The 16,585-nt window shown below is 44.4% G+C and overlaps 1 protein-coding gene across 5 annotated transcripts in view; it reads right to left on the reverse strand.

Annotated features, from left to right (window-relative positions):
* Nucleotides 1–703: 703 nt before the first annotated feature.
* TMCC2 (transmembrane and coiled-coil domain family 2) overlaps nt 704–16,585 on the reverse strand; it is a 62,171-nt gene continuing 46,289 nt past the window's right edge. For 3 of the 5 annotated variants that reach the window (XM_021003044.2, XM_021003045.2, XM_021003047.2), the window contains 3 exons: nt 5,870–6,804; nt 3,217–3,352; nt 704–2,376 (listed from right to left, as the gene is read on the reverse strand). In XM_021003044.2, coding sequence (XP_020858703.1) covers nt 2,065–2,376; nt 3,217–3,352; nt 5,870–6,804 — 1,383 coding nt within the window. In that variant the 3' untranslated portion in view covers nt 704–2,064. The other 2 variants (XM_021003046.2, XM_078156379.1) reach the window with 2 other exon arrangements.

Here is a 16,585-nt window from a genome sequence, read left to right on the forward strand (position 1 = left end):
GCTATTTCTTTGAGAATGCTAATTTCTGGATGCCCCATGACTCCAGATGATGCTACCAGGCACTCTACGCACTAGTCATAGCATCATAGACCTAGGACCACAACAGATCTTAGAGGCCATGTAGTCTAACCCTATCTAGTAAAAATGGGTTGAATACTTGGGGAAATAATAACAATTAATCATTATAATAACAATAATGACAGCGACTCACATTTAATGTTTGCAAAGCACTTTCCTTACAACTCTGTATCATTATTTCCATTTTACAAACGAAGACCCAGGAAAATTAATGATACTTGTCTGCATGGAGGCAACATAATATTGTGGAAAGAGCACAGGATTTTGTGTTATACCTGAATTCAAATACCAATTTTGACATTTGCCAGTTGTGTGGCCAGAGGTAATACACTACCTTGTCTGAGCCTCAGTTCCTTATCTGTAAAACGGAGTCAACACTATTTGGACTACCTACCTCATTGGGTTATTCTAAGGAAAAGCACTTCGCAATGGTTAATTATCAGCTACTACTGTTCTCTTCATCTTCATCAGTAGCGGTAGTAATAGTAGTAGTATTTTCCCAACGATTCTACCTATTTTACTGGAGCTATATTACTATAGTTGGCAGGGAAAAGCGCAAGAGAACACAGGACAGTGGCTATCATGGACACGCCCTTGACAATCAACTCAGGCAACACAATATGGGTTTGAGAATTCAGGGAAGTTCTTTATTTCTCTTGAAATCCCCAGTCAAGTTCCAAAGTGGGCAGGGCTCACCCTAACCCCGGGATTCCATTGCTTATTCTCCCAGGAACCCCCTTTTCTCCTGGAAGTGCCAATGGGAAGGCAGGAACCATGAACAGCAACCACACACAACACTCCAGTGACTTCAAAAAAAACAGAACCACGCACACACGCACACATCCATATACAAATAATAAATAGACATAAAAAATGGAGGCCAAGGCTTGACTCCTCTTGTCCCAGCTGGGGAGCTGCTCCCATAGGGTAAAGGGGGTTTGATAACTTTGCTCCCAATCTAGACTCAGTGATCCAGAAAGCAAATTGTATGGAAGTGCTATTACTACCCAGATGGGAATCCCCAGGGTAAGACCCTGGTTCCAGGGAAAGAAGACAAGGAGAGGATACTTTGGGGAAAGGGAGCTCCCTGGAATTCAGGATGGAAAGAAGAAATGCAGTCATCAATAAATAAATAAATAATTTGACAGTACTCACAGGAGCCCAAGACCTAAGGCAAGGCGTGGGGCCCTGGGTGGGTGGGTGGGGGTGGGGAGGAAGCCGTATTTTCTGAAAACAACAGGTCGATGACAGCATGAAAAAGACAAACAATAAAAAATTTTTAAAAAGCACACAATTCCCAAGACACAGGGCCCCTCACCCTCCAGTCTACATCCTGTGCATCACAGGGCTCAGCTTTGCAGCAGAGCATGGCTGAGCCAGGCTTGGGAACCATCTCCTCTCAGTCCCCTTTGGCCCTGCAGACATCTGGGGCACTAGGGAACACTTCCTGCCCCTTCAAAGACCCCTCTCCTCCAGCGGCCTCTCCTAGGCCTCAGGGGTCTGTGAACTTCTTCCTTTTTCCCATTTGGTCTGCTTGCCCATCTTTGTCCTGAGCTCAAATGGAAAGAGGTCTTCAAAGTAAGTTCCCTCCCAAGGGGCTCAGAGCAGAGGCATCTCCTCTCTCTCTCTCTCTCAATGGACTTCTGGGCCCTTGGGGCCATCTCTAGACCAGCAGGAAAAAGACCTCGAATGTCTTTTAAATAGTTAAATAAATATAATCCCTGGTTTTCTTCTCCACTCTGTTATGATTACCATATCTGTGCTGAGGGAGGGAAGCAGTCAGCTTCCAATCTACCCTGGGATGAGTTTCCCCTTGGGAGGGAGGAAACATTATCAGATATGAATGAAACACAAGGAAAAGGGAGGAGGGCAACAGAGTGCAGGAATCTGGGACGAGAGCCTGAACCAAACACATGAAAAAATCCAAGGGGGGGCCAGGTCTCCCCACTAGAGAAAAGAAGCTGCCTGGGAGCTCGGGCTGGTGATTCAGCTGGGCAGTAGCACGTGCTGCAGGAGGTAGCTGAGGGAGTCCCAATGTTTCCAGAGGAGGAACAGAACGAGGACGAGGAGGGCGGTGCTGGCAATGCGAAGACGGGTCTTCATGAGTGGCGTGATGAAATTGGCAATGGTGGAGACGAACACCAGCAGCACGGCCATCAGAGCCAGGATCACATTGATGAATTTGCCCAGCAGCGCCCGGGCGTTGGCGTTCTCGACGCCCTCCAGCTGGACCACCTGCTGCTGCTGCTGCTGGAGCTCCAGCTTGGTGACCCTTGTCAGGCAGGACTCCACAGCCTCCTGGAGGTGGAGAGGAAGATGAGAGTGAGGAAGGGAGGAGATCTATCTGCCCAGGAAGCCTACTCTAGAGTTCTAAACATGTGGGGAAGAGGATGGATCTTGGCTGGAGCCCTCACACTGGGAAGGTTAAAATGTAAAAGGTCTCAAAACATTGGGGAAGGTACAGAGGAGCTCCCAGATTAACACTAAGAACTGGAAGGGACTGTAGAGTATCCATTCTGACTTCCTCATTTGACAGATGAGAAAACTAGGGCCCAGAGAGGAGAAGTAATTTGTCTAAGATCACACAGTAAGTTAACAGCAGAGCTGGGACTATGTCTTCTGACCACCACTCCTGTGTTTTGCCTATTTACAAGTTAGAGATGGGCTCTATGAATGTGAGGGTAAGAGTCTAGGAAATCAGGGCTTGGGAAAGGGAGTAAATTGATCCAATCTAATCAGAAGAGCTCTACAAATACTGCTCCTTGTGGCAAGGCTGAGAATGCAGTCTGGTGACTGGCAAGACGAAGGATGTACTTGCAAGGCTACAGTACAGACGGTCTGGGGATGGGTGTTATCAACAGACTGATCCATCTGCAACTGCCTACCTCTTACTGTGTACTTGGGTCTGTCTGGCTATGCCTATGCTTTCCCTCACTCTATCTCACCAATAGTTGCTGGATTTTTTTCCCCCCTCTGTGTATTTCTGTCTCTTTTCTATGCTCCTGACTACCTGCCCTGGCCTAGCAAAGAAAAGATGCCTATCCTATTGTTATCACCAGTCCTTACAGGGGAAAAAACCATCCTCAGGCCCATCTGGCCTGGCCTGGCCTGGCTTGGCCCAGTTCAACCCCTATATACCTGGATGTCTCGAGCCCTCTCATAGGACTGATAGGCCACTTTCTCCTCCATGCTGGCCAACTCCTGCTTCAGATTGGTCATCTCGTTCTGGTGCAGCTCTGTCAGGTCGTTCAACTGCTCCTCTAGGCGCTCATACCTGGTGGAGGAAAGGAGGTGACAGCCCAACTGTTACTACTCGCCTGATTCCTCTCCCCATCGTGTCATTCATTCGTTCATCCATCCATCCATCCATCCATTCATTCACGTTTGACAAACATTCCATGAGCTCCTAGTTTGGATACAGGACAACAAAAGGGGAGAGAAAGGGAAGAATATAAACACAAAGGGGAAATCTCTGGTTACAGAAGCTAGTTGGGGAGTCAGGATACTTTTATAAAAAGATAACTAACAAGAAAGACAACAAATGGTATGTACACTAACCAGGAGAGTATTAAAGACAAAAAGGACAACAGATGATCTGAGAGAGGCAAGCCCTGAACTTAGAGACAGAATGACAATAACTCATACTTACATAATAATAATAGCTAGTTTTTATATAGGGCTTTAAGATTTGCAAAGTGCTTTACTTAGGTTAACTCATTTCATCCTCACAACTTTAATAATAATAATAATAATAATAATAATAATGATAGCTAGCAATAAAAAAATTACAAATATGATCTCATTTTATCCTCACTGCAATCCTGAGAGGTAGGTACTTTTATTATCTCCATTTTATAGATGAAAAAACTGAGGCATAGAGAAGTTAAGTGAGTTGCCCATGGTGACACAGTGTCTGAGGCAGGATTCAAACTCAGGTCTTCCTGACTCCAGGTTGAGAGCTCTATGAATTATGCCTCCTAGTTACATATTATATGACTCTATTATATGGCACTGTATTAGCACTACCATGTTCATAGAAGACTTGGTTAAATTTCTGGCTCTGTTATTTACTAACAATGTGCCCATAGACAAGTCACTTTATCTCTCTACATCTTCATCTTTAAAATGCGGATAACTTCACAATTCTATTACCTCCCCTCTGCTACTTCTCTCCAATGTATCCTGTCTATAGCTTGTTAGTACCTGGCTGCTTACATGTTCTCTTCCCCATTGAACTGGGAGCTCCTTGAGGGCAGGGACTGTCTTTTACCTTCCTTTGTATCTCCAGCACTTAGCACAATACCTTGCACACAGCAGGAGCTTAATAAATATTTCCTGATTGACTGGTGGAGAGGAAATTGCTTTGAAAAGCGTATAATGCCATATGAAACATGAGCTGTTCCTATGACGATGATGACCACTCACTCCCCCCTCTTGTTCAGGGGAGAGAGATTCCAGTTGGTTCCAACCTGGTATCAGAAATTCTAAACTAGACCCCTAAACTGGTTCTGTACTTAATTTTCCCATCCATATAATGTCCCAGGGCATTTTACTTGTTTGGCTTGAACTAGGTTTGTTATTTTGAGGCTATTCATAGATGTTTAGAATTTAGAAGCCAGAAAATCCTGTGGAGGTCAACAAATCCATGCCCCTGGTTTTGCAGAGGAGGAAAATGAGGCCTGTAGAGGAGAAGCAATTTGCCCAAGGTTACCCAGCTGTTTAAAGGTCAAGCTGGGACTAGGACCTTGAACTTTTGACTTCCAATCAAGTATTTTTTCCACGATATCGCCACTACCTTCCCTCATGCTTTCAGCTCATAAAATCATAGAATGTCAAAGCTGAAATAAAGCCTGTAGGTCATCTAGTCCAGTCTCCTTGTTATACAGAGAGGTAAACTGAGGCCTAGGGAAATGAAGTCATTTACTTAAGGTTATGTAGCTAATTAGTAGTAGACCTGGGGACAGAACTCAGGTCTCCTGACTCTTAGGCTAACATCCTTTCCACTTCATCTTACTGTACATACACACACATAAAATATATAGGTGTATAAAATATGATAACTAATACCTCATGTATGTATGTATATATATGTATACATATATGCGTGTATACACATGCACATATATATGTATTTATATGTCCAATTCTTCATGACCCCTTGGACCAATACTGTCTATGGGGTTTTCTTGACAAAGATAATGGAGTGGTTTGCTATTTTCTTCTCCAGTGTATTAAGGCAAATAGAGGTTAAGTGACTCGTCCAGGGTCACACAGCTAGTAAGTGTTTTAGGGCACATTTGTCAAGTCTTCTTGACCCCAGGCCCAGTGCTCTATCCACTAAGCCACCTAGCTGCCTCTTATACACACACACACACACACAGAGGCATAGGTGTAGATTAGGGTGACCTTGGATAATTTTACAGAGACACACACACACACGTATATGTATGTGTGACTGTCTGTATATATATGTGTATACACAATGTATGTATACACAAAGATATATGTGCATGTGTATACACACATATACATACACATACATATACATACCCATATGTATGTATGTAAAATTGTCCAAGATCACCCTAATCCACTCCTATGCCTTCAGGCGGCCCTAAAGTCCACTTCTGGTCTCCCCATCCTGGCGTTCCATGATCTTCCTAGATCCCTCCTGTTCTATTCTTATCTCACAGAGACGCCATATCTAACTGATAAGCATGAAAGAGACATAGAGAGAAGAAAGAGAACTGGGGTTTGCAGGAACAACAGGCGTGATCACAGAGCCTCCTACCGATAGCGCTCTTCCTGTAGGCACTGGGTCATGTAAGTGTAGTCTCGCTGAAGCTGAGCCTTCAGGTCCTCCATGGAGTCCTCCATGTGTGACTGGCCCTCCTTGATCTCCCGCAACTCTTCCAGCAGAGTATCTAGGTTGTTGGGGTGACTATACAGAGTGTTGGACTTGGGGCTCCCTAGCCCCCCACCGGCCCCCGCCCCAGAGTTACTGCCTGCCCCAGCTGAGCTGGCACTGGCACTGGAACACTCATCGTCACTCCCGTACTTGGGACTGGACACCAAGGTGGCGCTGCCGCTTAGAGCCCTGGCTGCCTCCTCTGGGTGACCATCTTCAAGTGGGTCCTTCAGGTGGGCTATGTTGTCCGCACTGCCAAACTTGTTACGGATGAGGCTGGCGAATTCTCGGGGCTTGGACACCACGGCTGTATGGGTCACCTGGGAGAGCCCCGAGAGGCTGCCCTTCACACCTTCTACCACACCGCCCCCAAAGCCACTGATACCTGCCCGCATGTTGGCACCCACATCCTTCAGCCCCTGCTGCATGTCCCTCAGGACATCTTTGGGCTGTCGGGAGGGCCCATTCTGTTCGATTTCTTTCAGCCTCCGGTGGTAATGCTCTAGTTTCTTGTGCAGCTGGGCGATGGTCTGGGCTGATTTCTGGTTTTTCTTCTCAAACACCTGCTTGATGCGTGACACCTGCTGCCTGTCTGCATTGTTGGCCAGCTTCAAGTACTCAGCCACATTGTCATCCCGGGCCTCCTGCTCAATCTTGATCTGCTCTGTGATCTTGAGAATCTTTTGGTGCAGGTGTTCGATAGCAGCCTTGGTCCGGTGGGGATCTGGGGTCCCTTCAGGGACATCCAGGCTGATGGGGCCATCTGAGTCACCATGGCCGGGGCCACCAGGAAGTGTGATGAGGTCACCCTTTTCTGCCTGGAAGTAAGAGAAAAAAAGGACAAAAGTGAAATGGATTGAGAGGAGAAGCTCTGGGGTTGGGGATAATTCTTGGTTCTATTTCTTAATAAGGCTATATGGCTTCCACTTAATTGTTTTTTTTTCTTTTTTTGTCTTTTCAATTTTATTTTTATTCTGAATTTAGCAAATGCCAAAAAAAAGGCATTTCCATATTTTTTATATATATATATATTATATATATATATATATATATATATATATATGTATGTATACACACACACACACACACACACCAGAAAAAAAGAGGATGGTATCTAAAAATGCAGATCACTATTATGTACACCTTGCTATTCTAAAATAAATTTTTTACTGATTTTTTTCTTCTTACAATTTCCCCTATATCCTTTTTCCTTTCCTCTCCCAGACAACCATCTCTTACAACAAAGAAATGATTTTTTACAAAGTATATACAACAAAGTATAAATAATTTTTAAAGTATATAACAAGTTTAGCCTGTAACTTTCAAAGCTGCCCTGCTTGTTTATGCTTCTTCCTGGCCTTCCTTTTATTCTCTTCTGTGTTTTTTTTTTAAAAAAAACACTTTCTTTTTTCCTTTCTCTTTTTCTTCCTTCCTTCCTTCCTTCCTTCCTTCCTTCCTTCCTTTTGCTATCAAATCCTATTCCTCCCTCACTCTCCCACACCCCACCTGAGGCAAAGAAAAAGAGAAACCAAACTCCTGCAATAGGAACACATATTCAAGCAAAACAAATCACACATAGTCTTTTTGCACCTTGATTTCCCCACCTGTAAATAAAATATGCACTGAAAACTTCTGGGGAAGGACAAACACCCTACATCTGTCTCAGCATTGATGCTGAATAAGTCCAGCTCTTTGTTGGAGAATTATAAAGATGATGTCAAACTTATTCCAATTCTCCATTCCAATATCCACAGGAAAGGCCTGCCCTCCCCAGATTCAGCCTCCTGCTGTCCCCAACCAAGCTCCCACCTCATGGGTCTGTATGTGACCCCTGAAGCACTCTGGGGTATGAGTGACGTTACCTTCCAGCTTTCATGGGGAGTCACCAATATCTTCCGCTCCATGGTGGTGGGTGCATCCAAGCCCCTCCCCTTTTCCCCAAGCTTTAGGGAGAATTCAACAGACACCCAGCCAGCTGGCTAGAACTCCCCAAGAACCAAAGCTAAAAGGAGTGACTCACAGGCCAGGTGGGATAAGTCAGGTGACAGGCTCCTGAACTTTCTGAGGACCTGAAGGAATCAGGTTCTGAAACGAGGCAGTTGGATTGAGGGGAAATGACAGACACTGCTCCCTTCCCCTCTCAGACACAGCAGAGCTCTACACAGAACACCAGAGTATCACTTAGCCACGAGGAAAGAGAACAAAGAAAAAGGCAGAGAGAGACGGGTAAAAACACAGGCAGATGGAAAAAGAATGAAAAAAAAAAGAAAAGAAAAGGACCTAAGAAAGGGGGGGAAATACCATCATCCAGAACACCCAAAGGACAAAAAACCCAGGAGACTTTTCAGAGTGGCACCAAGCTCCTAGGTTGCCTAGTTCAGCCTATTAGGAGGATCTGGGGTATCTTATCACAAGCAACAACGGAAGCAGAAGGAAATGGCTCAACTTGGGTATTTTTACGCACAGCACACCCTACGTATATTGCCATGTCAGCTGGGTTCTTCTAGGTGTTTATGTGTTGCAGGGAGGGAGTAAGGTGAATGAGACAATGGGGTGAAAGCTAAGAAAAGCTCCATTTCTCACCCTATGACAGGAAATAGATTCACTCCGATTAAATGCAGAAGCCACTAGACCTGATTTCCACCAAGGTGGAAAGTTATTGGACAACCTGGCTTTGTCAATGTCCTGAGATAAGAGGACTCAGGGACTCCAAGGCTGGATATCAACCAGCTTTTCTAGCTCATGGTCCCTCTAGCCTTTGATGAATTTGCCATTAACTTGCTGCTCCACCTTGGACAGGTCACTAATTCTCTCCAAGAAGAACAAGTCTTATCCTCCATGTTACTTCTTTTGGTCTTTGCTCTTTCTCACTCTCCCTCCTACAGACTTCCACATATACAGTCTTTGTTCCTCAGAATCTCTGGTTGCTCACTACCAGGAGACAGAATTTTCCCTTAGTCATTTAATTTAAAGTGAAAGAACCTGGGTTCAAATTGTGGCTTTTCCACTTGACTGTGGGCAAGTTGCTTCACATCTACGTTCTTGTTGTTGTTTGACTGCATTTTTAGTTGTGTCCAACACTTGGTGACTCCATTTGGGGTTTTCTTGGCAAAGAGACTAGAGGGGTTTGTCATCTCCTTCTCCAGTTCATTTTACAGATGAAGAAACTGAGGCCAACGGGGTCAAATGACTTGCCCAGGGTCACACAGCTAATAAGTGTCTGAGGTCACATTTGAACTCATGCCCAGCACTCTATCCATTGCGTCACCTAGCTGCCCTTCACTTCTATAAAATAAGGTCAATACTGATTACACTACCTATCTCTATTTATTTATTTATTTTTAATTTTTGATTAAGTAAAGAAGCCATTCTCTGCCTCAATTCTTATTAAGCCTTAACCACTGAATGGGTGTTGCCCTAGTCAAACTGGGACCTGTTAAAGACCTTAGCTTGAAAAGGCCAAGATCCCTCACTGCATCCTGGGCCATCTCTAGTTGTCCTGATCTATATCTTACCACTTGACCCAGATGGCTCCGGAGGAGTGAGGCTGGTGACTTTGCACAGCCCTCCCACACTTAAATCCAATGTCACGGCATCACCTCCCTGATACCAAGGTCCTCTCTGAGAATAAAGGACTGACAACAACTTATCTCACATGGCTGCTGTGAGACTGAAGTCATTAATAGAAAAGTACTTGCCAAATAGCTACTATGTGCCAGGCACCATGTTAAGAGCTTACATTCTTTCTGGGGAAACAACACATTCACACACAAATAGATACAGTATATATATGTACAAGGGAAATACAAGGTAATAAATTAGATCATCTACAGGAAGTGCTTTTAAAGCCATACACAATGCTTTGTAAATGTCAGCTCTTATTATTCTCATCAATAACCCTTTTCCTTTTCTAGGGCAGATAAGTAGTATAGTGGGTTAGAATAGTAGACTTGGAGTCAGGAAGGTCAAATATGACCTCAGCCACTTACTAGCTGTATTACAATGAACATATCACTTAACTGCTATCTGCCTCAGTTTCCTCACCTGTAAAATGGGGATAATAATAGCACCTATCTCCAATATCATCCTGCTCTGGCCCTGCCAACCAACTAACCTTGAGCAAGCCACTTAATAATGTCCTGGCCTCAGTTTTCCTTGTCTGGAAAATGGGGGAGAAGACCTTTCAACCTCACAGGGTTGCTGTGAAGACCAAGTGACAATCTGTCTTGTGCCACTGTTTGATGACCGTTAAGCACCGTGTATATATTGATTAACAAGAAGGCAGGGCCCTGAGTTTGGCCCATGGCCTCCCTAACCATGCGGTCTTCTTCCTTTTCTATTTGTGGGTCAGACACAAGCTACTCTCAGCAGCTAGGTCGAAGGAGCAGAAGTTCGAGACAAACTAATGAGATGGGAAGCTCCTTGAGGGCAGGGTCTGTCTTTTGCCTCTTTTTGTAACCCTAGCACTTCACAGAGTGTCTAGCACAGAGCAGGTGCTTAATAAATGCTTATTGATTGATTGGTAGATGATTGGCCTCTGGTCACTAATCTGATTTACTAAGCAGGGAACAACCTAGTCCCAGGTGGGTTAGGAAATGGCCCCAGGATGGGGTATAAAGATAGCAGACTGCCCAAATACCATGGTCAATGCAACCAATTCTGATGCAAGGGATCAACTGTGTTTTAGAGGTGGTGGGGTAAAGCTAAAACCTCACTTCTCCCCAGCTGCCTAGGGTGAGGTCTCCATTCACAAATGAGCCCCTACTCTTGAAGCTATTTCCCTTGGGGGAGGATTTCAATGTGGGCATAGAGAGTGGCATGAAGAACTCCTACAAGAGCCAGGATTGCCTACTGCCACAGTCAGCATTTTGTGCTTCTCCTTAAGTTGCTATTCTAAGTGCCCTGGAAGCAGAGGAAGGAACAGCTGCCCTGGGAGCTGGGGGGGGGGGAGGGCCTGAAACTATCCTAGATGAATAGAAAAACAGAAACCTCTGAGTTGGAGAAAAATTATTCTCTCAGGCCTAGGAACTAGAATATTATTGCTGGCTGATGCCTTTGACTTCTGAACCTGGTTCTATCTGCTGAGCTTCCTTGCTCCTACCAGCTTTTCAGTACTTCCTTATTTACCTGAGACTAGAGGGCCATAGATGGACAGCTGGAAGGGCCCCTGAAAGTCACCTAGTCACAGATGAGAAAGATGAGAACACAAAGGCCTAGAGAGGTAAAATTAGTGACTTGTTCAAGGTCACATGGTTAATAAGTGGCAGAGCTGGCATTCAAACCCAATGCTCTTTCCATTCTACTATGCTATGTAATAAGCTTTTTCCCTCTTCTGCAACTTACTTTTATACAGCTGAAACAAGGAGAAATGAAAGCATTAGATTCCACCTTCACTTACTACCCTTCAATCTTCTGTCCTCTTTGGGGAAGATGACTTATACTAAGATCAAAGATCTAGGCGGCACCTCAGAAAGTTTCTAGTTCAACTCTCATCTCCCCCCTCCAATTTTATTTTATTATCATTTCCAGCTTCTCTTCCTTCCCCAGCCACTGAGAAGGCAAGAAATATAAAACTCCTGAGAAAAATGAAGGCACGCAAAACAAAAGTCTGTATTAGCCATATTTTTTTTTAAAAAGCAAGAAAGAAAAAAACGCTTAAATTCAAGCTTTGAGTCCATTAATCCTCTATCTGGAAACAGATTTTTTCGTGAGTCCTTTGGAACTACAGTGGGTCACTGCATTAATCAGAGTTACTAAGTCTTTCACAGTTGGTTACCCTTACCAGTATTGGTGTTACTGTGTAAATGTTTTGCTTCTGCCCAACCCTGCTCATCTTACAAATGAGGAAATTGGGGGTGGGGGAGAAGCAGTTAAGTGACTTGTTAAGGTCACACTGTGAGGGACCTTGGGACTCAGCCCAGTCTCCTAATTTTATAAACATAAAAACTGAGTCTCAGAAAAGTTAAAGATCTTACTCAAAGTCCAACAGCTAATTTGAATCATTAGTACCATTAGATTAGTTATCATTGAGGGCAGGGATCTTTTGCCTCTGTGTATCCCCAGAGCTTAGCACAGTGCCCGGCACATAGAAGGTGCTGAATAAATGTTTATTGCTTGATTTATGAAGTAGTCAAGCCAGAACAAGAACCCAGGTCTCCTGTCTCTTTCTACCCTCCCACTGAAACTATTAGTAGCATCCAGAATCCCCTTTTAAGACATGTCTGCCTGGTCAATGGAACCTAAATTGGCCTGTAAGTAGGTAACTGATAGGTCCAGAGGGATCCCTCAGTGGCTTTCTCCTTGGCTGCCTCCCTAGATGATGTCCTGCAGCCATCTCTGGGTTGTGCTAGCACACACTTGTATTGGGCTTTCATGAGGGAGAGATAGGGAGGGGAAAAGCTCTATTGAAGCTGGCAAGACTGTATTCTGCCAGGTAATATGGCAACTGCACATAAAGGAAGAGTGACAGCTGAGCATCCTTGCTTAAGGGAGGGTCCCCCATTTAGAAGGTAATACAACAACAATAATAGCTAACATTTGTATAGCACTTTAGGTGTTCACAAAGTGCTTTACACAGGTCACCTCATTTGATCCTCACAACAACCCTGGGAGGTGAGTGTTATTATTATCAACTCCATTTTACAGATAAGGAAACTGAGGCAAATAGAGGCTAAGTGACTTGCTCAGAGTTACACAGCTAGTGAGTGTCTGAGGCATGACTGGAACTCTGGTCTTCCTGATTCCAAGTTCAGCACTCTATCCACTATCCTGCCTGGTGGCCTAGGCATATGGGGTGACAGCCGTACCTTTGGTGAGTAGGAGGGGAAAGGGCTAAATAAAAAAAAATCACAGTTGACAGATCCTCCCCCGCCATCCACTCCAACCCTTCCCAGGTGCACACAGTTCCACCCATGCCCATCAGGAGCTCTCAGGCAATATGTCACTAATTCCATTAGTCACTGCTATACTGAGCACACTGGTGAGCAGGGGAAGGAAGCTTTAGAAACAGAGATGCAGAGCCTATCCTAGCTCCCTAACGTGGGGATAAGTTATTCTCAAAGCTCAAGGGTTCCAGTCTTCCACAGACCCTGACACTGATCTCTTCCATACTCAAGGCAAATCAACAATCTGAACTTGGGAACCTGGAACCTGGAAAGGGGAACATTTTAGGGTTCTAGAGAATGAGGAATATTCCTTCTACTCTAACCAGAAGCCCACCCCTCTGCTCAGGGTCTCCTACCTCCATCCCAGAGGGAGTCCAAAGAACCACTGGCTGTGCCTGGCTAAGCTCGAAGAGAATGTGAACAGGCCAGTGTTCAGCTGCGAGCCTTGTAGAACTGCCAACAGCTCCTCTCCCAGGACGGGCAAGAGGGAGGGAGGCTGGGCTAAGGACAGCACTAGGCAATTGTTTCTAAACTTTTCAGTCACAGACACAGGAGGGGGGAGATGGAGGGAGAAGAGGAGAGGAATGAGAAGGGAAAGAGTGGGGGTGGGGAGAAGTAAAGAAGGGAAAGGGGGAGGGAAATAAGGAAGCTAGAAAGGGAAAAGGAGGAAAAGGAATAGGACAAAGGAAAAGTGGGGAGAAGAAAGAAAGGGAAGGAAGGGAAAAGAAAAGGGAAGAGGGAACTGTGGAGGATAGAAAGGAAAGAGTAGAGGGAAAGGGAAAGAAGAGAAGAAAGAAAAAGAGGGGGGAGGAAACGAACAAAGAAGGAAGATGGAGAAAGGGAGGGAGGAGACGGACAGAAACAAAGAAAGATGAAGAGGGAAGCAATGAGCTCCGCACTCCAAGACAAAGGAAGAGTTGAGAAAATAGGAAAAGGAAAGGAGACAGATGGAAAGGGTGACGAAATAAGTCAGTGAGGCAGTGAGAGGAGAAAGACAAGTATTTGGCGAAGCTGAAACACTGCTGGGGGGTGGGGAGAGGAAGAACCTCCATAATAAAGACATAATAAAGAAATAAAAACTGTGCCTAGACGGTTGAAGGTTTTGAGCACTCCTCTCCCTGAAGCCAGTGTATACAGAGAAAAGGTCACTAGACTGGGTGGGAGCCAAATATACTAGATTCAGTGGGAATCAAGAGAATTGAGTTCTAGACCTGACACTGTTCACTATCTGTGCGATCTTGGACAAGTCACTTCATTTTTCTAAGCCTCAGTCTCCTCATCTGTAAAATTGGCATAATAATACTTGTACTACTTATTTCAATAGGGCTATTATGAGCAAAGTGCTAAATATATGATAATGACAATAAATTAGAGCTTCTATCATCCAGGGGCTGGAAGAAACATGAGCAACAAACATTTTCCAATTCAAATCCTGAATACACAGTCAAGGTTAGACGCACCCAGGGCCCTGTGACGCTTTATAGATGACCATTGGGGTTTTGGAAGTGAGCCTTCCACCTCCCCCATTGCCACAGGCACCTGGGCACACACATTTGCAGAATCATCCTCTTCTGCCTCCTCCAATTAGCACACATACACCCAATAGGCAGCTCAGCTCTCTGCATGAATCTTGGAAATAAATCCCACCAAATGCCTGTACCCAGCTGTCAGCCCCCATATCTGGAATTGTCTCTACTGATACTATGCACTTCCCTTTACCACTGCTCCTTCCCTCCTCCCCAGTCCAATCCAAGTGATATTGCACAAGTGATAATGACTAGGCTCCTGGGAGATGCAGAGCAGGCAATGACCCTTGTTGGACGACTCCCACCTGCTAAACCAGGCAGGCTCTGAGGTCCAACCTCCTGGCTACCTCAGTCCAATGTCTGGCTGTGACAGAGGAAAGCCATCTGGATTAAGGGATCATTTTTTAAAATTCTCCTTCCTATCCACCATGAGGACTTATTTACCACCCCACCCCTTCTTACAGTTCTAGTTTAGAGAGAAAATGTTCCTTTCAAGGGCTTCTAATTTACAAATCTGATAAGTTTCTTCTGTCAGCACCTGCTCCTTCCTTTAACCGTGATACCTGAAGCAGGCTTCTGGCAGAGGCTAATGGTACTATCTGAACTGATGGTTTCCATAAAGGTGAGGCACTGTTCTACTGGAACATATTTTGAGTGGTGCTCAGTAATAATGCCTCCAGTGCCAAATCTTGCACACAATAGGCATTTAATCAATGTTTGCCTGAAATTAAATGAATTGATGGTAATACAGCTGAGACTCAAGAAATGCTCTAATATCATGAGGTGGAGTAGTCTTCTATGTGCTCTTCTCTAAGGGGGATTATGATTTTTCCAGTGCAGATCATACATGCAAATGTCCACCCAATAGATTTAGAGCTGGAAAGAATCTTAGAAACCATTGAGTCCAACCCCTTTATTTTCTAGATGAGGAAACTGAGGCTGAGAGGTTAAATGATGTGCCCTGGTTCACTCTACTAGTAGTGTCTAAGGCGGAATTTGAACTCAGATCTTCCTGAATCCAAGCCCAGCATTCTATCCACTGTGCTACCTGGCTCCTCCCAAGGACAGGGGTTTCTTCTCAGCCACACTAAGAAAACAGATGAGGCACTCTGACAGATAGGAATAGTCAGACCTGCATACCCAGCCCTACACCAGGCCCTTTCAGAAGCTCCTCCACCTCCTGCCTCCTAAGCTGTGGTCTGTTTCCTGACATTAACCTAGCCCCATCCATATGACATTCCATTCTTCTTCCTTCTCTCTAGACACTAAGATGCCCATCATGCTTGTATGAATTGATGATGAGTGATGAGAGCTGAACTAGGAGAACCATTACTACTAATGGCCACAACATTTTAAAGGATGACAACTTAGAAACACTTAAGAACTCTGATTGAAAAAAATTAATAAAAATAAACTCGGATCAATTCAATGACCAATCACAACTCCAGAAGACTTTGATGAAACATGCTTCCTACCCCTTGCTAGAGAGAGGCAGAGGACGAGCCATTCTCAGACACAACCAATACAATGCAAACTTGTTTGGCTTGGCTATACTTCTAGTTATAGGGGAGAGCTTTATTTGAGGGGAAACTTGGGAGGGTAGCCAAGTAACATCAAAAAAAAAAGAAGAAAAAAAGAACATCGATGAAACATTTTAAAAGAACACACAACTTAACCCTGATTGCTCACCAAAAACAAAAAACAAAAAAAGAATACACAGAAGAGAGATGGAAGTTATAAGAGGAAACCGAGAAGGAGGGCAACGTTGTTACTACCATGTTAAATGTAATCTATATTTTGAAAAACAAGCTGTGTAATACATCCATGAGGTCATACACAATTCTGGCCTTCTTGGTATATGGAAACACCTGATGTTTGTTAGTGATTTTCTCCTTGATAATTTTAATTAAAAAAAAAGATGTCACTTATGGCCACAGCAAAGGAGCATAAACTAGATACTAGATACTGCCTGGACAATCTTCTTCCTAGTGATGACGAGCCAATAGGAAGGGCTGCTTGCAAACACAGCTCCTCAGCACTTCAAGGATGCCAACTCCCCTTATTAGATTGAAAGGCAGGTTTTTCTTGAGGTCAGATGGGGAAAAAAGAAAAACAGGCTTTAAGTCAGCAAGGGATCTTAGAGTTCATGCAATCCGACCCTGCCCTGATCTTAGAGATGAAGAAAGAGG

Source organism: Phascolarctos cinereus, unplaced genomic scaffold (assembly GCF_003287225.1).
Source record: "Phascolarctos cinereus isolate Bilbo 61053 unplaced genomic scaffold, phaCin_HiC Scaffold_5;HRSCAF=322, whole genome shotgun sequence".
NCBI classification, from domain to species: domain Eukaryota; kingdom Metazoa; phylum Chordata; class Mammalia; order Diprotodontia; family Phascolarctidae; genus Phascolarctos; species Phascolarctos cinereus.